This window comes from Epargyreus clarus, unplaced genomic scaffold (genome assembly GCF_041222505.1).
Source record: "Epargyreus clarus isolate Ecla_fem2 unplaced genomic scaffold, WU_Ecla_fem_2.2 ptg000029l, whole genome shotgun sequence".
Lineage (NCBI taxonomy): Eukaryota > Metazoa > Arthropoda > Insecta > Lepidoptera > Hesperiidae > Epargyreus > Epargyreus clarus.
This window is the reverse complement of record NW_027332235.1, coordinates 3,554,197-3,576,096: the sequence shown is the minus strand read 5'-3', so window position 1 is coordinate 3,576,096 and position 21,900 is coordinate 3,554,197. Positions and strand designations below refer to the sequence as shown.

General features: G+C 34.9%; 2 protein-coding genes across 3 annotated transcripts in view; one reads left to right on the top strand and one right to left on the bottom strand.

The window, feature by feature from the left end:
- Hipk (Homeodomain interacting protein kinase) overlaps nt 1–10,657 on the top strand; it is a 30,935-nt gene extending 20,278 nt beyond the window's left edge. The window contains exons 16-22 of the mRNA XM_073089464.1: nt 467–729; nt 1,167–1,351; nt 2,056–2,277; nt 2,729–2,809; nt 3,484–3,668; nt 4,251–4,343; nt 4,708–10,657. Coding sequence (XP_072945565.1) covers nt 467–729; nt 1,167–1,351; nt 2,056–2,277; nt 2,729–2,809; nt 3,484–3,668; nt 4,251–4,343; nt 4,708–4,864 — 1,186 coding nt within the window. The 3' untranslated portion in view covers nt 4,865–10,657. The remainder of the gene's footprint in view (nt 1–466; nt 730–1,166; nt 1,352–2,055; nt 2,278–2,728; nt 2,810–3,483; nt 3,669–4,250; nt 4,344–4,707) is intronic.
- A 6,280-nt stretch (nt 10,658–16,937) lies between these two features.
- LOC140754209 (uncharacterized) overlaps nt 16,938–21,900 on the bottom strand; it is a 57,542-nt gene continuing 52,579 nt past the window's right edge. For both annotated transcript variants that reach the window (XM_073089153.1, XM_073089152.1), the window contains one exon: nt 16,938–20,789. In XM_073089153.1, the coding sequence (XP_072945254.1) occupies nt 20,647–20,789 (143 nt within the window). In that variant the 3' untranslated portion in view covers nt 16,938–20,646. The remainder of the gene's footprint in view (nt 20,790–21,900) is intronic.

The window sequence follows — 21,900 nt, the reverse complement described above, 5'->3', positions numbered from 1 at the left end:
CATTAACACTTGTTTTTTTTTTCTGTATAAAAATTGACATTTTGTTTGAAGAAATTGAATTAGTTTGCCCCCATAGTCATGCAGCGGACATTGTCAAGATTTTCATACACACTGTTATCTCTGATTACAGTTTGACTTATATTTCAGAACAAATTATTAGTAATTTGTATGGTGTCTCAGTACTTCATGTCTAAATATCTTTGATAAAGATGTACTTTCCCTACTCATATTGCAACAAGCTCTACTAAAATTAGCTGCTACTTTATATTATAAAAAGAAAATATATAAATTTTTCATAATTTTAGATGTGACAGTTTGAACCGTGCATCATCTAAGATAGAAACAGAAAAAAAACTATTCAACACATTTTAAACAAAAGTAAACAAAAATAAAAATCTTAATATAACTTGTTAACTAGGTACGATAATGCATAATTAAAAATACAACATCGTGTTTGTGTTCGTAGCGGGCGCAGCGCAGCGGTAGCCGGTTGGGAGACGGGCGGATGCGTGCCCGGAGCCGCTCCGGCACACACCATCACCATCCGCGACACACCCTCACCCGCGGTCTCCGTCATCACCATCTCGGACTCGGACGACGACGCGGAGCCGCGCCGCGCTCGCAACCAGCCGCCGCAGCACCAGCAACACCAGCACCAGCCGCAGCAACACCAGCAACACGCGCACCAGCCGCAGCCGCACCAGCCGCACCATCCGCACGCCAACAGAGGTGCGTTTATGCTGATTTTGCTCGTACTAGGTTGTCAACAGACAGTAAACGAGGTAAAAGCAACTTATTTAATCTAGGTGTTTCCACTCAGAGGGAGGGGATAATAAATGTGGTAAGGAAGACTTACTTAATCGAGGTTTTCCTCACGGGGTAACAACGCATCTGTGGCTTACCTTACTTGTTATTATTTTATTGCCACAGTGTTTCTAATCACGCACTCGATGTGTCCCCTAGTTTGGCTGAAAGGTTCAAGAATGCCAGTCCTCGGTTTCGTAGACTGGTATCTTATATATTTTGGTGTAAACAGTCAAAACCATTAAAATGACAAATAAGTTTAATTCCACTCCCAATTAAAGAGCCTCAAATATAGAATGTATTTCCTGTACTGAATATATGGTTATATCATTATCTAATACACTTTTGTCTGTGTGTCGTAGGTAGCGGCGAGTGCGCATCAACAAGTGCGCACGTGTCTAACGGCAGCGGCGGCGGCCCCGTGCACTCCGCGAGCGGTAGCAGCTTGGCCGGCGGCGTGATCTGCAGCGCGCGCACGCCGCGCGACGAGCGGCACGTCAAGCACGAGCCGCACCACCACCACCAGCCGTGCCACCACCAGCACGCGGTGAGTCACCAGCGTATAGTAGGACAGTACTACCGCCGGTAGGCGGTGTGTCACCAACTTATTGTAGGACAGTGCTACCGCCGGCACGCGGTGTGTCACCAGCTTATAGTAGGACAGTAATACCGCCGGCACGCGGTGAGTCACCACCACTGAGTAGTTTCACCGCCAGGCGTGCGACCAGCAGTAGTATCATCAGCAAGCGGCAAGATACCTCCAAGACAGAACCACTACTAGCCATGTAATCACATCATGCATTAGTCAGCACCTCCTGACAATGCAGTACCAAGTTAGAGTGGTATGGTATAACCATGGACCTATATAACAATAGCATCGTCTTCTTCTTCATCGCCAGCATCCAGTAAGCCACCATCACGACGTAGTAATTACCAGCTGCAAATGGTATGCTACCCCTATATAGTGTACGACTTATGCCTCATTTCTTGTCTATTGACATGAAATAAACGAACACAAACAGTATTAGTAGTTAGTAGTCGGTACTAAGGATCAATAATCAATCTATCTAATGTTATGCTTACCAAAATATTGACATTTGAATATTTCTTCATATCAGACATTGCCAAATTTTGATGTTTGGTCGGCAAAAATAATAACAAAAATAAAGCCCTCCTATTTTCTTATAAGGAATTTCCAAGTATTTTGCGAATTAACTTTTATTTCGATCTAATCATTATTTTCCACTTCAGCAACAGCAACAACAGCCGCAACCGCAGCAGCAGGCGCAACCGCAACAAGCGCAACCGCAACAGGCGCAACCGCAGCAACAAGCGCAACCGCAGCAACGGCAGCACGTGCCCGCGCCCGCGCAGGCGACGCCGCAGAGCCAGAAGAAGCGGCTTCTGGCGTTGGCGCAACAGGAGGCGCAAGCGAAGCAGGAGCAACCGCAAGACGCCTCGCACCATTATGCTGTACGTTGTTTTGTTGTTTCTTTGTTTAATACTGTTTGAATGTATGACGTCATCGTAGCTGAAAAAAAATATCGTCCGTTGTTCGATATGTTTCGTCAGGATTAGTAAAACTGTTAATCATACTCCGAAAAGTTATGACGTCATCCTTGTAAATTAAATTCTAAAGTTTGAATCAGAATATTGCAAGAAAAATACTAAATTTGACTTTCTTAGGCTGGGTACACCATACGGCACTGCTGTTTAGTGTTTTTTTTAAATGATTTTAAATGTACAACCGTAACTGTTTTACATTTAAGCATGTAATACAGAAATGAATAAAATGAAAGGTAGACTCGATTGGGTCAACGTGAGTTTTTACTTTTGTCTGCGTTGGCATCACTTTTTGAAGAGTCAACTATGTTACATTTTCAATGTTTACAGCGCATAATATTGTTAATCTGTATGTTCACAGAACGGATCGACAGTGCGACAAGCGAACGACTATCAATGCAATCAATATGTACCTGTATCACAACACAACAAACGAGATAGCGTAAGTTTTATATGTAATTTATGTGAAAGACGTGTATATTAGGGTGTGCGTGTACAAAGAAATACAAGAATGGATGGATGAAAAAATTTTTCACAAAAAAGTTTCAACATGGAACATAACATTCTTTTATTCGTCACTTCTTATTTATAGCGAAGCACCTTTCAAAGCGGTGGTCGTTTTTTGACATTCAAAAATAGTTCTATATGAGTAATTTTGAATGAATGAGATTTGAATTACTGATCTTAAACGCAGTGTGTTCCATGTTCGATACCTAATCGAACATAATATGGCTAAATTATGAATTTAGATTTTTGTTGTGGGTTTATATCCACAATATAGGTCAACAAAATACTATCGTGAGGCTATGAGTGTATAGACCGTTATTTATAGCAGCAGTGTTAGGCGCTGCTGTGTTCCGGTTTGAAGGGTGTGGTAAGGCAAACCGACTTTTCGGAGGCATTCCAGCTTAGTCCTCAGGGGTAGCGGCGCATCTGTGGCCTACCTCAGGTAGGAATATCTAATCCTATCTGGGGTTGATTACAAATGTCCATGGGCGGTAGTAGCCACTTACCATCAGGTGGACAGCATGCTCGTCTGCTTCTCCTATATTATATAAAAAAAAATACCAAAATATTTATTTTTTAATTTTATAATATCAAATTGATTATGAACAGAGCGGCGGTTGCCGCGAGTACCTGCCGGCGGTGAGCAGCGCGGTGAGCGCGGTGGGCGGCGTGGGCGTGGGCGTGGCGGTGAGCGGCGTGGGCGCGCTGGGCGGCGTGGGCGTGGGCGTGGGCCCGCCGCAGGCGCACAAGCACGCCGCGCACGCGTGGCACCACCACCCGCATCCGCACTATAAGTGAGTACTGCGTTATCATTAAAGGGAGCGTTCAAGTATTACGTAACGCAATTTGTGTAAAAAAAAAACAATGTTACGTAACGTGTTATAAGAAAGACCCCTTCCCACCGCTGTAACGCATCGTAACGTTTTACAAGACCCTCCCTCTCCAAATTGCGTTGCGTAATACTTGAACGCCCCCAAAGATGGTAGAATATTTCTGTACACCCGCATGGTAGACTGGCAGAAAATGCTATTTAGCCTTAAGTCCCCGCCTTTTGTAAAACTGTGTTTTGGTCAATAAAGTATAAAAACATTAATACATATTGATCATCACCACTTTGTGATGAGATGACTTTCTCCGATTTTCTTCTGGTTTTTGTCCAATTTCGAGTTCGTTAATTCTTATTTGTGTTAATGGCAATAGAAAATAATTATCACTACTTTCTATTGACATCATGGTCGTTAGCTACTTAGTGAAATTTTCTAAATGCTACTAGTAATTTTGTAAAAAAAAAATCCAAGAATACTTAACTTCACTGAAATTGATTAAATTGTCATTTTACTTTTTCATAAATATATTTCGTTTTGTCATATTTACAGGAGTGCAAGTGGTGGTGTGTTGTCTCCTGGCGGTGGAGTGTCCCCAGGATATTTACCACCACCGTTATATGTACCAACATACCATTATCATACGTAAGTATACAGAAATATTTGTATTTTAATTTATTCATAAAATAATTTAATAAAATCTGTAAGTGTTATGTGAAGAAGGAAACTTGGCTAGTACTACATACAAGGCTTCGTTTACATCTACAGACACTGAGCGTGTCAAATGCGTGCCGGGACAGACAAAAATCTAATCTTCTATACAATGACGTACTGTCCTATTTATTTATAACTACCTCACAGAACTCCATAGACACAGGCTGTGCCTGTCAAAAACAAATTGTACAAAAAAATATATAAATATAATTTTGTATGTTTCTGCGTATCGACACATTGTTGGTAAATATAAATGGGACCTGCGTCTCGTAACATATAATGTATACTGTTACAGCGGAGGTGTGAGTGGTGTGGGTGGTGTGGGCGGCGTGGGCGGTCCTCCGCCCGCCCATCATGCGAGCGGCTCCCGTCTCCCCGGCTACCTTCAGCCCTACTCCCCCACCTACCTGGTGCCGCAGCATCCGCAGCAGCATCTCTGGTACACCGACTGAGTATCCTCCCCACTGACTCGCTAGGGAGGGGGCAGGCTTAGCACTCACCCCTACATCTAGGGAGGCAGGCTTAGAACCCTCCCTTAAAGCCGTATGAAGTGAAGGTGTTTGAGTAATTATGGACTAATAACGCTTCCTCGAAGAATGAACTTCCTGGGATTACAACAAATACAGGGGAAGGATGCGTTTATGAATATTTATGAGCTGAAGTGCTCCCTTGAATAAAATCTGAGTGCCCGAGCCTGTACACCATAATGAGGGGATGTTTCGATAACACTCTCTTAAACAGATTTGGATTGAGCTTATGATACTATGTGCGATATAACTATTGATAATAATTTAGAAGAACGGTTTGAAAATTATTCGGACGCTATATATCGAATAATCGATCGAATAACTGATAGCGCAAGTTCTTGTTGATTACAAGTACAGAAGATACATCACAATTGTATACTAGAATTGATGAAATTAGAAAAATATCTAAGTGTATTACTGAAATACGAACTTATTGCAAGTTTTATTATTGGATACGAATCAATTTTACTGATTTTGCAGTATTATTAATCAATAGGATCATTATATATGGACATGATATTGAATATCTCGGGCACTTGGGTGTAGAAATTATAATTATACTAAGAATACGAAATGGAATCGAAAAAGGATACGCGACTGATTATATCGACGTTGCACGACCATCGCAAGCGAGATGAGAAGAAAATGTAACAGGAAATTATATTTATTTTTGGGTTTTTTTTTTTGGTGTGGTCTTTGTAATTTGGTGTTCCGAGTGGTGTGGATATTGTGACATTGGAAGAAGTAATCGCAAGAAAGGACGTTCCGAGTGAAAGAACGAGACGGTTTTATCGTAACGCACTCGCTCGCCACCTTTATCGACCAACGGGGTCGGAAAGTATATGGTTGGATATAGTTTATAACCCCATTTGTCTATAAAGGCGGTCGAGCGGCGTATTAATTGTTAAGCAACAAAATGTTATTATGTATCGATCGATTCTATCACACTGCAATTTTTTATATCAAAACTGTGACTAGTGTGTTCGGCGCGTGATCATAAGTTCCTTGTCATATTTGAACGGCGACGCCAATCGGTCTGACGGCTATTTATACGTAAATAGTCGATGGTATACTTGTACAAATATGAATTTTAGGTTTGAACGGTGTTTTCTTTATGTTGTATTTTTTTTTAAATATTAACTTTTACGGGCGATCTACCGATCGTAGGCGCGTAGTGGTTCAATTAGCGATCGCCGTACGTGCGACAATAGGTTAATGTTGAATCAAAACGAGACAAAATGGTTATTTACGTACGCTATATATGACTGTAGGTTCTAGGGACGATGTACGTTCACATGTATATGGATTGTAAATTGTTTCTATTTTTCCTATTTGTTTAATTATAATTTTGCCGCAGAAGCGAAGCGAGTAGATTGCATTTACTAATATTTTATCGTAGACGTTAGTGTTTGTACCAAATCATTGTAATGGGGTGTTTTATGTAACTGTATGCTCGGTGTGTCGATTCAGATGAAGTAAAAGTTGGTTATATTTTATGTATTTGTTCCTGATCTAATCAATCTTAAATGAATTTTACATGTAATTAAATTTTACAAATGTACAAAAAGTTACTTTTCACACTAAATTCGAGAAGCGTGTCTCTCTGAGTGAATTATTAACGATTGTTGATCTGTAAAATTTAATCGATTGTAAAATTTGTTCAATTTTACTAAAATTGGGATACAGGAACAAAAACAATAGAATGTTACGTTGATATCTTTTTAGATTCGAGCCGACATATTATCCGTGTAGGTGTTTTAGTTTTTACGTGACGGTGATTTTGTCAATTACATTATGATTTTAACTCGTGTAACGTAGAGTGTAACGTTTTTTGCTTTAGATATTACTATTATTATGAGATTTATCGATGTTTTTTTTGACGTTACGTTCCATATCACGTAGCGTAGTTATATGTAATCATACAATCAAACAGCTGTGTTTATTACCTATATATTGTAATGTTTACTAACGGTAAATTTTATATTGTCGTGTAGATACTTACGTGTGTAGGCTGCGGTGATGGACTAATTGTATAGTTGTAGTGATATAATATAATATAAATGTGAATTTTATAAACATTACTAGTACAGACTTAACGTTTTTCGTCTAACTTGATGTATGTATTCGCAGTAGATAGAACAAAATTATTATTATTATTATTATTAATAATTAATATAATCTAATCGTTCTTATAGTCGATGTTAGTTGAATGTAAACGTATGCGTTATTGCAAATATTTTCACGACTGCAATCGTCTTTTAAGTTTTATTTGTGTAGGTGTCTAGCGACACACGTGAGCTGCTGATTGTTGTGTTCGCGTCGACATACGACTGGGTCCTATGCGTTTGCGAAACGTCCTTACACGGTTAGACAGGCCCTCGTTTTACAAGTTTAGTGTTTTTTCTTTTCGTTTTTAGTTAAACCCTTCGCTGATTAATTTTTAATTCTTACGCGTCATCCATGAGTTATGTTACACGTATTTTTAATAAGTTTTCTTACATTTTTTTAATTAAATTTCCTCATTTAGGTGATCTTAGTCAAGCTATACGCTATCTTATGTACCTCCCTCTCTCTCCATCTTAAAATGTGATGTAGAATAGATTTATCTTTTCTCTCATACGAGTAATCATTGAAAAAGCGGCTTTTTTGTTACATTAGCAATTTCTTAGAGGCGAGCTTCGGATAGAAGTCAATAATGGTTTTTCACTTCGTTTGTACGTAACTCATGGCTGATGGTTCCCGTCAAGCGACCCTGTATATAAGTATTATAGTTAAGTGTACAAGTTATAGTCATTAATAACCAGCTTATACACTGTTTTCCATTTAATGTCTTCGCATCGGTCGCTCGCGCCGCTCTCGGGTGGTTCTAATATAAGTCATGTAGGTGTTTAATTTATATTCAATTATATTGGTCTTTTAATTATGGTTTAATTGAAAATACTAAAAAAAAATATAACTTTTTTTCCTAGCTTTTATTTTAAGATTACCCATTCCCGTGGGTACAATTCCTACCAAACAAGTTTTGATTAAATGACAATTTTATCTTATGCGATATAATATCGGATTGCATTATTATTTTAGTGCGTACGCTTTGCTGCTCGACAATAATAATTATTATGTTTAGTTTTACTATTTTACGGTTGTAGTTAGATTTATTATTTTCTGTATATCCTTACTTACATACAGTAGTATATTTATATATTTCCCGCATAGGGGTTGCGAGGAATTTGCAAAATTTTCAATATTATTAAATTACGTTTTTTTAGTTACTTTAATAAAATAAATTTTAATAAATCTTTAATAAATCTTAAAAGCTATATGATCAAGACTTATGTTCCACTGAAAAATACAAAATAGAAGTAATTTAAGTAATTCAATAAAATTTACTTATATAAAAAGTATAGTGAATATATTTTGTCTATTCTGTGCAACCCTAAATATTATCGACCTAACTTAGCGGATGTGCCTTTGATTATTAATTATTTTAAAATTGAATGTAAAAAATAAATTATCATCAACTTCGCTGTATAGAATGATTTATGAAAAGAGATATTTCGATTTTTATTTCTTTTTCTTTATAAAATTACGATCGGTACAACACATAATATTTTATTTTATAAGAATTAATAAATTATAACAGATTAAATGTATTCCCGTACATTGCTCAGGTAATTGGAATAATTTAGATCGTGTACAATAAGTACATATAATAACATATAAAATAATTGTCGTTTTTTACTTCAATTTATAGCATCTTTATGATAAATGCGGCATTTTTTTCATAAATCGAGAAAAAATAATTGTAATTATCGGATTCACTTTGATTTCTGAACTTAATTTTAATAAGCTGTGTTGTATCACGTATTGTGGTATTATTAAAAGGCGCATCCCTTATTCTAGGTGCTTGTGTAGTGACTAGGGGATGTAGGAACCGGTTTTTGTTACAGAACTGAGTATTCAGTTCTCTAACAAAACCGGTTAACCGGTTTTTCCGTTCGGTTCTTCAAAAAACATATTTTATTTGCATAAATTAAAAACATGCTTAACTATCGGGTTCTTAAGTTTTAGAACCTAAAAGAGAACTAGTTAAAACCGAATAAAATCTTTTTTTGTTGGAACCGGATAAAACCGGCTGTATGCCCTAGTAGTGCCGAGCTAGACGGCCCCCGGAGGCTGTGAATGATCTCTGTTCAGTGACGCGCTGTACTGTCACCCTCCGACCAGATCGCGTATATATATAAACAATTAAAATAATTATATACAACCTTATTTGCCTTAATAGATTTATGTTTGTTGATTGTAACGGTTCGCGTATGTAGAAATGTACACTTTCAGATACAATGTTTATAGAACGACAGGTTGACCTAACTATATAATATAAAATAGTTTTCATTTGAATCAACGTGCGACATTATTCCTTGAATTTTGGCCTGAAGTTATGTTATAAATTGATAACAGTTACATTAAAATAATAATAATATGAATTCAAATTATCATAAATTTAAGGAAAACCTCCTAATTATTATTTATGAGTATTAAGCCGAAATATGCAATATTTACCTGTTCTTATTAAATGAAGCTCTCATATATCTATCTTTCCTGTCCTTCTTATAACTTAATAGAATTTTAAAAAGTATGATGTAAAATAATGATAATTTTTAATTAATTATGTCGCCTCGCTCGAGCATCGTCCTATCTTAATAATAATAAAATATTTTCTATACTTAAAAATATACCAAGCTGAGATTAAATAATGTACATTTCTACGATACGATCTGTTACAGTCGCATGTACACTAGTTACTATTATTAGGAGTTTTACGGAGTTTTGGGGTTTATTTTTAAGCTTATAATTGATGGAATGTTAACATTATTCTTTACGTATCATTATAATTTTTTTTCTTACAATTAGTCTGCAAAATTTTTCGCTTGTATGTTGTAAGTAGTTAACGCCTTATGTACTTTACGTTGATGCTATGATGTATATGGAGCATATCATTTTATTATTGAGCACTCAACACATTTTGTCCGTCGGTGCGTCTGTGATTCGTGAACGATCGTAATACTAGTAGTGGCCGCTTTAAATCTGATTATTGTAAATTTATTTTGGGTCGTTGCAATAAATTCTTTGTCTCGTGTATAAATTTGCAATTTGCACAGCACTCGATGAAATTGTGCCCCGCGTATGTGTATATTTAGTTGTAGATGTATGGTTTCACGCACCGATAAATAATAATAACGAATCATTCTAATAACCGTTTTAATGTACAAATAATCTGATCCCGTTAAGGTGTTTAATGTTATTTAGTTCATTTACGATTTATTGTTTTTCCTTCGTGAGAGACTCCGGCAAGTATGTTCACTTCCACTGTGATTATTGTAAAACTAATTATTATTTAATCATTATTTTTATTATTGTGCCGGTGAAACTATTATCTTAGTTGTAATTTGATTTTAATGATTTTTATGTAACATTTAATTTTTGTGTATAGTACCCGCTGGTACGCGCCGAGAGCTAATTTTATGTAATAATGGGTATTTTATGTTTTAATTTAGTTTAGTTGCTTGTGTCACACAAGGCGAAATCATTAACATAATTTAAATTCGATAGGTGGGTGATCAGGGGATATAGCACTGATGTTGCTTAAGTTTTTTTCTTCAATAATAATCGCATAGTTATTATGAGAGAATTGTAAATAAACATCCAAGTACCCCTTTTTATTTTACTTTTATTTTGTTCCTTTTTTCCTTTTCCTTTGATTTTTTGACGGTCAACTTGGGCAACTTTGACAGATTAAGGGATTTGTAAGAAAATTATTTGTTGCTTTATTTTTGTAAATATTGAGTTTGTAATTTTGATTTTGGTGGCTATAAACACCAAAACAAAGCCGCAGAAGGTTATTATATTTTCCGTACATACAATGAAAAATGTAATAGAATGACAAAAAATTGGTATTATTAATGGAACGGTAAAATTGCCCTAATTCATATGTAAAACACACAGGAGTCATTAATACCAGAATATCTGACTAGAAATTTGATTACGAGGAAAAGTTTACCAGGTTGACCGTATTTTTTTATTATTTTTATTTATTATCAAACTATGGGCCTGTCTACGAATTATACTCTGTTGCTGTCGCGTTACCGCAGGGTTGGTAGAACTTTGCTGCTGTGGTCCAACACGCTAATCACGATTATATCAACGCACTTCACGAAACTTCTCAAATTTAACCTTTGATTAGAAAATAATAAATAAAAATAAAATAAAATCTTTCTAAATCCTCTATGTATTTCAAGTCCACCGGATCACAGCGTTCTTGTAGGAAGCAGTAATTGCTGCAGTTGATATGGACCTTGTTGCATTAATAGAGTATATGGCTTGATCGGTGGCTGCAGCCACTCACAGGCATGCTATAGTCAATAGTGGGGCGAAGTCGCCAGAGCTGCTGTCTCGACAATAACCCAGTGTCAGACAATAATCATTACTATTATTTGCCTCTGTAGTTCATTTGGTTGGCCCCTTATTAGTGATGGTCGGGACTGTGGCTGGATTCGCCGATGGATGTCCGATTTGTATGGATTTAGTGCTCTATTTTGCATAAATTACAACTACAATAATTTTTAGATTTAATTTTTTTGGTAACTGCCTATAAGTTCTGATTATAACACCCATTTCACGAAATAAGGTCAGCGCCATCTATTATGAAACTAATGAAAAGATCAGCTTTAGAAACAGAATTTTCCTGGTGTTATGCTGTTAATTCGGTATGTAAAGGAACTGCAGTTTATTATGTAGATTCTAGCGTATTTTAGAGATGTTTAAATGTTAGTAGACTGCACCGATTACTTAACAAAAAAATAGAACTTCTCGAAATAGTATTTTTATTTTGTTAATGTGAAAATACCAAGGATATACCAAATAAGCAACCACAAATGACGCAATTGTAACCGTCACATAAAGATTCTCGTTTGACTAAGTGGAAATAATTTATTGCTTATATATTTTTACTATAATTTGAGTAACACGCTCGTGTATCGCCTGACCTTTGGCCCTTCGACCTCCGGCTACAGTCTCGGACATTTATTTAGAGTCAATAGTTTCTATACGTACCTTAGGTTCTGTAATAGACCTGTAGTGTAAATAAAATACCTACTTAACCTTTAGCGCCCTTATATAAGCACAGATAACGTAATATCCACACATTTTAACGAGATTTTGCAGTCTATTTCCTCAGATCCGGTAAAATACGGTCGACAAATAAATTACAACACATAGGTCATCTTGATATGTAAATTTTGACCGTGTAATGCAGTCGGCAGCCAAATTCTGTAAAATATTGTACCTATACCTTTAATATTCGACAGAATTTGGTTACCAATGTGTACTTTGCACTAAAAATAGAAATTCACAGCAAAACAATCTTATAAACTAGACCTTATACCTTATAATACTATTTATACATGTAAATATTTATAGATGTCGAGATAAAATTGCAACTCTATTGATTTTTATGTGATATTTGTATTATCGCTCGTAATTTACTGTTCTTATACACTAGAATAGAATTTAAAAGTTATAATAAAATAATGTTCACGTGTTTAAAGAAAGAGTACCTAATAATCATCTTTATCTTGTACGTGTGACTTTTACACAGATTTTTACAGCTTTTTGCATTAAGAACTTAACTGATTTATTTCTGAACAATTAATCCTAGATATACAATCACCAAAAGTAATTAATACGATTCCGTATGTTCTTCATGCTTAGGTACGGCTAGAGCATAAAGCTACATATTTTACTTTATTGATATGTAAATAATAATTAAATATCAATCTATCTATTCAAGATTTTATATAATTATAAAAACACAATATTCAAGAAAATATCTGTTTTGCACTCCACCATTAAGCAAATACTTAATTAAGTACATTTAACGCTACAAAATACATAATATTATGTACCTACTTACATTTTTTAATATATTTATTGGTGTTTTCGATGTCGTATTGTCCTCCACGTTTTACTTACTATAATTACCTTCGTCTTCGTCTATAATACATTTTAATATTGACTGAATGTTACTTAACTTTACATGTGCTTAGATCGCAGCTTTTCATAGAAATGGTACCTAGTAGGTATATGCACCTATATTGTAACCTAACAAATAAGTACGAGTTGAAAACGTGAAGATTACAATTAATGTTTTAAAGAGCGCACCATATTTCAATTAGATTTTTGTATCTTATATATAAGGAAGTTACGTGACCTCAATAAATCGACACAATAAAGAATTGAAAATGGTAACCTCAAGATGCGCCTTCATTGTAGTGGGCGAACCTCCGTGCGATCTGGCGCGCCACTGTATCGTAAGCTCTGATTAAGTCTCTCGTAAGTCTGATGTCTCAAGTTTGTTATCGTAGCATTTGATAGTTAGTGTGCTGCTAAATTTAGGCTCTATAGGTAACTTTTATATTATATTCGTCGCTCGATATCTACCTAATAGGTATGTGTGATAATAACAGTAAGCTTTCAACTAGATGAAGTACAATGAATTCTAATTACTTATAGGCCAATGTTTATAAACATTATTTTTACACTGTCTATTAATATAAATGTGATTTTGTCTGTAGTTCGTAACGTTTTAGATTACTGCAGTCCAGTGTGTCTACTTGTCGTTTGCTTTGAACAAAGCTAATTTACTTCGTTTAGTGTCTAAATTTTAAATAGAATGGGAATGGATATACATCTTAGGTATTATTTCCGCGGTTTTCTAAAAGTCCGGTTTCTCAATTCAAGATATTTACTTCGCATACATAGGGTTGTAAATAATCTTGCAAGCACGACTATTTTTTGAAGAATATTTGCTACGAACGGCAATGTTTATCACTCTGGAGACAGCGCGTCGTTTGCCAGCGGCCACGTGTCTGCAGAGTGTCGTGTACGCAACTATCTTATCTTTATCGCAAATCTGTTCTCACCAAAATATTTTGCCGTCCAAGTTTCGTACCTCGTACGACAGACAGCTGGACTGTTCTATTTACTACTCGTATATATTTCATTTTATCTACGATTCATATTTCGACACAAACCGACTTTTTAAATTAAACTATAGATGTCTAAGGTATTTTATATTTATCTAGAGCTTATAGAAGGATTAGGGCTGTAGTCGACTTAAAGTGTGAAGTTATTTGGATGTTAGGTTTCTTTTGTTCTGTACGTAACCTATTTGTATTGAATTTGCTTCACAAAGACCTTCTTAACTCTTTGACGGTCTCTTATTAATGTTTCTTTTATTGTAATTCATTTGGTACACCGGATTAAGGTAAGCTAAATTCAATAGAATAGCTATACAGAGATATTCAATAACTAGTTAATCCTCGAACCAAATCATTGTTCAACATGCATAGAATAGAATGTACTAAAAGTTAGTTACGTTTTCTTAAAATTTTTAGTAGTAACCTACTCAGAAAACAACTTTAATTAGATTACTTCAAATCAAATATTTTTCTTGAGTCATTAAGGAAACATTTTAAATCGAAGCTTATAAAAAATCAGATAAACGATATAATATTGTGTGTTGTATTGTTTGTGAAAGAAAATCAAAGAACTCTACCATCCAAATAACTTGTACCTACAAGAATATCAGGGATATTTTAGCGGTAGCGTCGGCTTTTTAACCTAGATGACTTATCAAAGATTTATACAAGCTATGGGTGTAGTGTTATTTGTATAGAGCTAGATATCTGTCTCTATGTGTCTATTTTATCTTAGCGTCCGCGTTGCGGCACAATAGCGGAGTCTGCGATTACGTATTCAAATTCAAATATTGTATTTATTGTTTAAACAACGTGAATCTTGTGCCGCTACGATCAAACGTGGACTTCATTTGGTAGGTACATCTTCATTAAGATGTAAAATTAGTCCAAAGATATTTTTGAGCAAGGTTCGTTTCACAGTACTTCATAATGTATATCTATTTGTACCTACTTGTATTTGCAAGACCAACGTACAGCTATATTGCATATTCTTTGTGCATCATAGATGGATTATGTTATTTGTATGGGATCCGCGTATCGCAGTCAATGGTACCTTCCACACATGGTGGAATGGGAGTTAGATTAAATGTTAGTTTGAACGCTAAACAGATAACAGTGTAACCGAACCTTAAGAAGATCGATTTGTATTCAAAAACCTGAGTGCCCTCTACGTGTCCCATTGTGGAGTGAATAAACTGGGTCCTATCCTATCTTAATTGTAGATTCATGCCCACCTTACTTTAAATTCAGACTTTCGCAACTCCGCCATTGTGCCCGCACTGCAAATATATTTTAGATGACGCCGTTTGATTGTCATAAGTAGGTTACTGAGATTATTTCTATAAATGTGATTTCGATGTCCAGATTATTCAATATTTGCTGTCTTCTATATTACGTGTTAAGTAAGGATATCCTATTAGCGTCCAGTGAGATCTTTGTGTATCAGTGTCTATGCGGCGTCTAGCGGCGTCGCAACTTAACGTACATACCTAACACCTATTTATGCTAGAATAGTTTCAGTAAACGTAGGATTACGACCAAATTAGACGGTAATTTTAATATATCTTAACACACAAATATTATAACGTTACCTGTACGCTACGAAGCACTGGTGCAGACGAGGGGAAAATTTTAAAAGTACAAATTTATCAAACGTTCCCCACCGTCTGCGATGCTTTAAAGCTCTTTTCTTATATACTTAGTATTATATAAGAAAAAGAAGTTGCATTCGAATTGTTTCTAAAATCTTTCTGAACTTTAATACCTAAATGTCGTGTTAGAATTCGTCACATTCAGTGGTAATTTTTCATCGTTTGGATGTTTGAAAATTTCTGAAAAATTATTTAATAATTGTACACCATAACCTCATGTTTATTAAATTATTTATTAATCACTTAAATGTATTAGAATTGTGTAGAGTTATAGTTGAATATCGGTGACAGGATCACGTTTTCGAATTAAATCGTAATTTTATAACAATTGATGTGCCTAAGTGTATTACTGTATTATTGTAAATGTATATACTATAATAATTGAATAGTTATCGTATTTATTGAAGTCTCAGGGTGCGGGTGGCATGGTGACGCTACCAATTCGTGTTTCCAGTATGTATTTTGAGACAATAATTCTTATTTGCATTTTTATCTTTGATTCACTTTTGCCAATATTAATATTTCATTGTAACCGTTCGAATTATCGATAAGATTTGCTAATTCTGTTATTAACATAATGTTTTTCTACTCGATTGGAATTTTGTCACGTTTAATAGTATCGTACTGAATAGCGGTAGGTAATTTTCTATTGGATACGTAGATGTTCTTTTTGTCACGCTCTACTATATGTGGACACGTAGATAAATGTCTTGATACACTAGCGATTTAGATTTCCCAAATTTTATAGCACGCCCGTGTTTTTGCAAAACAAATGTTAACCTAGCCATTTTCGTTGACTTGTTAGATTTGTAACGATGTATGGTAGTCGCCGGCTGGCGAGGTGTTTAAGTGGTAAATTGTCTATGTATCATTCATACTCGCTGTGTACACGATATGATGGGTAATCGGGTAGTTGTGTAGACTTGATTGTGATATCAGTAAACATTTTCATACGAGCATCCAAAACTTGTTTCATTTCTCTCCTAGCAACTATCCTTATAATAAGTAGATACATCATGTTTTGAATGTTTTTATTTGTTGTAGTTAAAAGAAAATGTATTGAAATACTGAGAAACTAATGGATATTAAGTAAATACTCTAAATTTGTTACTTTTTTTTCATTTAAAAGTAATATTCTTATATACAATTTCATGCATATTTGCAATGTGTTTTGGGGGTTCGAATCCAGGACCTCATTGTGGCTTAATTTTTTTTCTTATTTGTTGGTATTCTTTATTTCATATTTTCTCATGTGTATTTTTGTATTTATAAGTGTCAGGTAAGAAGCGGGTAAAAAATAAAAACAACATGTACCGTATGAAGTAAGCTTTTTTAACTAATTTTTAAATGGAACACAATACACTATAAAACATTAATTAGAAGATATTGGCCGAATATTTACAACGAACATACAGTTATTGGTCGACGACATGGATACGACTGTCGTGTCGGGATGGTAGACAAGGTTTCTTCGGGAAATATAGGGTATTTATACACCACGATTTTTGTGTAAAAAGTCGGTATGTATAAACGCCTGTAGTTCGGCTCGGATTTTATAAATTGCCTCTGGAGCTTAAATACAATGACATACAGACATACATGTATCTCGCTGACCCCAGTTTCTATGCGTAATAAATACACTTAAGTGCATATTATATACAGTGTATTGCAAAACGGGGGCCTTTTGGAGACTCAGTCACAATTTACACACAGAAACATTCATATATTAACAAAATAAAATTATATCTGATGTATTAAATTATTTCTCATTCTTTACAATTCAGGGGTACAGACTGCATTTACTCTGCATCCAGAATTACTAACACTATTTTAAACAATTAAACATGACAATTGCATCGTAAAATTATGTTCTGAGATCATATTCAATACATCACAGGAGTTAGAGACAAATAATTAAAATTACAAGACCGACGTGCGTTCAAGGCAGTCAAAAATGTTAGATATGTCTAGACCACTGATTCTCAACCTGACTTGCGATCATTCTTTGCACCTCAATAGAAAGGCAACAATGTTGAACTGTATTTATTGCAGTATGGTAAATAATCTAGAAACACGGAGTGCATCGACCAAGTTCTATTTAATTAACTTCATTTTGTCTACAGACCATATTTTAGTACAATTCTTTGAGAACCTATAGCATGCAAAAATGCAAATTAATTCAATTTATCATAAAATTTATTTTACTTCAGGCAAATATCTTGTAGATTTTTACGCATCGTGTTATTTAGACATATATAACATCTTCGACATTGATCTATTTCTCAAAAACTCCTCCACGAAATAAATGAACGATTAAGGATCCCGTTACGATACTATTTGGCACATAACAACATCCAAATAGACATTTAAACAATAAAATTATATCAAACATACCATGTTGTTTCATTGACAGAGGCTGTTATTGATTGATGTTAAATATAGATATTTGTCCAAAATAGTAAAGATTTTGTTCAAGCATCTATATTTAAGTAAAACATTCATGTGATGGTATCTTATATTATATGAACGCTTAATACTGTTTTAACAATTTTTTTATGAAGTTACTTCAAATCAAGCGAATATAATTATTATTGAAAAATACGAATCAAGAATAAATAAAAATACATTTATTGCAACTGTAATGATAAATATGTAAAATACATTTCCATTTAGGAAATAAATTACGACGAATTACATCGCAAACCATTGGAGTTTCTTTAAAAAACATTTTAATTTTTTGAACGTAATTATAGCAAACTTTGTAATTTTTTTCTTATATACACTTTTAGCAACTTTAATTCAAAACTGACTAAGCGTCCAATATAAAATAAATATCTGAAATAAATAGTTACAAATTACATTTATCAACCAGCTTCTGTCTGAGACAACAATAAGTAAACACAATTTATAAATTCATGAACAACTTCAAATTAAACAAGTCATAAAGTAAACCATCTCGCCTCGCAACAGAATATAAAAAATAGGGTATTTTTCTTAAAATTGTCAATTACAAAGTTCATTTACAATATATTTCATTATCGTGAGACCTAGTCCGACTTACGACTACTGATGCTTTGGTTGGAACGCACGGACGAAGCTTATACAGTGTTATGTAGTGAATGTTCCGTCGCTATTGGGGAACGGGAAAGTCCACAATTTATATTTATTATTGACTATTAGCTATATTCATTAATTTTAAATTCTCCAGGGGTTATGACAAGTTAAGAATATCCAAATAATTACAGTAATTTTCGAAGCAACAAAGAATGCATGTAAAGAAAAAGTTTATTTTCTTATATTTACTGTCTTATAATTTCAATACTTTTTTATTAATAGATAAATGTAGAAAGAATTGTGGAAAAGCAACATTAAGGTCGTTTCTTCTACTCGTAATTTCAGAGCAACAACATTGTTTCTTTCAAGTTCACTTAATATAAAAGATCAATATCATATACATTTAGTTTTAAAATACAGACTTTGCGATGTAGCAATTTTAAAAAGTTATATTCAATCTGAATGCCCTTTCATGTGTTTTGGTCACTACCGAAGATTATGGAGAACCTTTAGTCATGTGTTTCCTCATGATACTCTCCTGATAAAGCAAATGTCTATGTCTATGTACGCCTGGACATCGAATCCAGGTTTCCAGAATCACCCGTTACCCAATAGCTGTGGGAAACTTTCTAAAATTCTACAAACACCGTATTCTCCAACTTTAAAACTACCGAATGAAAATGAAAATGAAAATGAAGGTCTTTTAAGGTTCCACCGCAGCCCTTATACCTAAACAGAAATGAGAATTTGTACTTTACTAAGGGCTGCGGTCGTTGGCATCACCGATTCAACAAACATTTCAAACAACCGGTAAACGCTAGAAATCCAATATTAAACAATCAATCATCAATATATCAATATAATCCATTAAAATACAACAACAAAACGAATATACTACTTTGCGAAGGAATAGTACTAGAAACAAAACACAAATACTCAATTATTGCAAACTTTCAACACTTGAATGCCTTGAACTATTCCATTTAAATTATTAGCAAAACTTTCGTTACGTTTAGGTAACAAAATCGTTCCGTGTTGAGTATTTGTATTTCACTTACACTAACTTGGTGATTGTTTGGTTTTACTGTTTCGTGAAAAATCATCTCTTGAAACCTCATCGAGTCTCGTAAAAGAATCCAAGAGAACATTTTCACCTAATTTCTTCAACATCAAAAATACTCGCACAATGCAGCGAAAATTTGATTTTCACCGTTCAGTGTTAGTATTTTCGAGGTATGTTATTGTGACCTTTCAATTATTCAATTGGACACTGTTACGTCGGTTAGATAGACCAAAATTAACCTTAAGTCCTGACTTAATTAACTCAAATAATTACTAATTAACTTAAATAATTACCACTACATCTACAAATATAACTTAATTTACTTGTCAAAGAGATCATAATACACTTAAAGTTAATTGTCACATATATTAAATATATTGCCCTAGAACATTAAAATTTGAATCGAATAGGGTTAGGAGATAAGTCGGTACAGAATCCTTGAGCAAAATTTGGTAGTTGTGATGTAATTATTGCAGTGACAAAATAATATATTATACTCATATACTAAGATATAATGTCTGAAACTATCTTACAAATTACTTAACATAATTAAATTGTTCTCCACAATGTTAACGTCGCGACATCAAAAAATAAATTAAGAGATAAAAAATAAATTTGCACAATTGCCTTTAAACACTGCGCGCTCAAAATTGAACGATGCCATGATAGCTTAAGATTACAAAGGTTATACATGATCTGAGGTATGCACGTATGAAATGGCAACGCTGCGCCCGTACGGTTAAGTCAGGTTAGGTTAGCCAACCAAAACTAGGGAAGTGACGCCATTGGCATTCCTGGCGCAAAAGTCCTTGTCCGCACACAATTCGAAGCAGCTACGCAGGTCGTTTAGCTGCCTGTGGAACCAGTCCCGTTCAATTCTGGCGGAGTGCGGCGCGGCGGAGCCTAGCTGGTGCGCTTGAAGGACTGCGACAGCCGCGCCACCTTGGGCGGGCGGATGTGCGCGCCCGACGAGTACTCGTGCTTGTGCGCGTGCGCTGGTGACTTCTTCCCGCTGCTCGATAGCCGCTTGCGGGGTTTCAAGAAATCTGGAAAGGCAGAGAAAACTCCCATAAATTTTCTGGTCAAATTAAACAACAACAAAAAAATATTGTTTCGTTAAAATACATCGCAGACGGTAACAAATTTTAAAAATAAACGGGGCCACGTCTCGAAAAGCTTTCTTGAATCTTGTTAAAGTACAGTATGCAGGCAGTAAAGTAAGAGGGCATAAAAACGGTCGTAAAATCTACTTATATCGGAGGCGTGGCCTGCAACGACTGATTCGGTTGAGTTTTACGATCTCCCAAACTGGTGGTTCGTTAAGACCCGGATGCTTGCTCCGTCTGGGTCCCTACGGTTGACATTTTTACGACTTTATCCGTGGATAGCATTAAATGTTGCTCTAGCGCACTTAATGCACCAAAATCCTTTTACTAAAACTACGTCGGCGACGCCCTTTGTGTCCATTTCTAATTTTGTAAAAATATAGCCTTAATAACTATAAAAGTTTTATGGTATTTTTACTACTGTTTAATCTGCGTTATAATGGGTGAAGGCTGTGAGTTACTGGTGTGATTTACATTTACATCGAGCGGGTTCGATTTACAAACTATCGGCGTGTAACTTCAAAGTTCACGAGCGCCCTGATTAGATAATGCGGGTTGTAAATTGCAACAGACACCGAACTTACTACGTATTACTATTTTTATGAGCAGTTTAAATGATACGAAATCATCACTACTGACAATAAAATTTCTATTCGTATATCATCTGCATAAAAAGTGCCATTAAATCTGTCAAAAATAATTTCAAATAAAGCTGGTTCTATGGGATAACCTTGGGATAGTCAGTTAGTTTGTAATCTCTATTAAGACTAATAGTTTTTATTTATGCATTTCAATTTATTGTCGCGGTGAATAGAGGTCGACATTTTAATAGTATGTAGTAATAAAAGTAATAAACATTTCACTATTGCGGTTATAAACCGTATAGTCACTATTTATATTATAATCAGAAGCTGATTCCAAATACAGGTTATATCACTAATCATTAGTGGGAAATTGATTGCTTATAAAAATGGCGTTAAACACACAGATTCAATATCCTTATTTCGATAATTAACTTTAAATTGCTACTGGTTTCAATCGGTTACTGCTT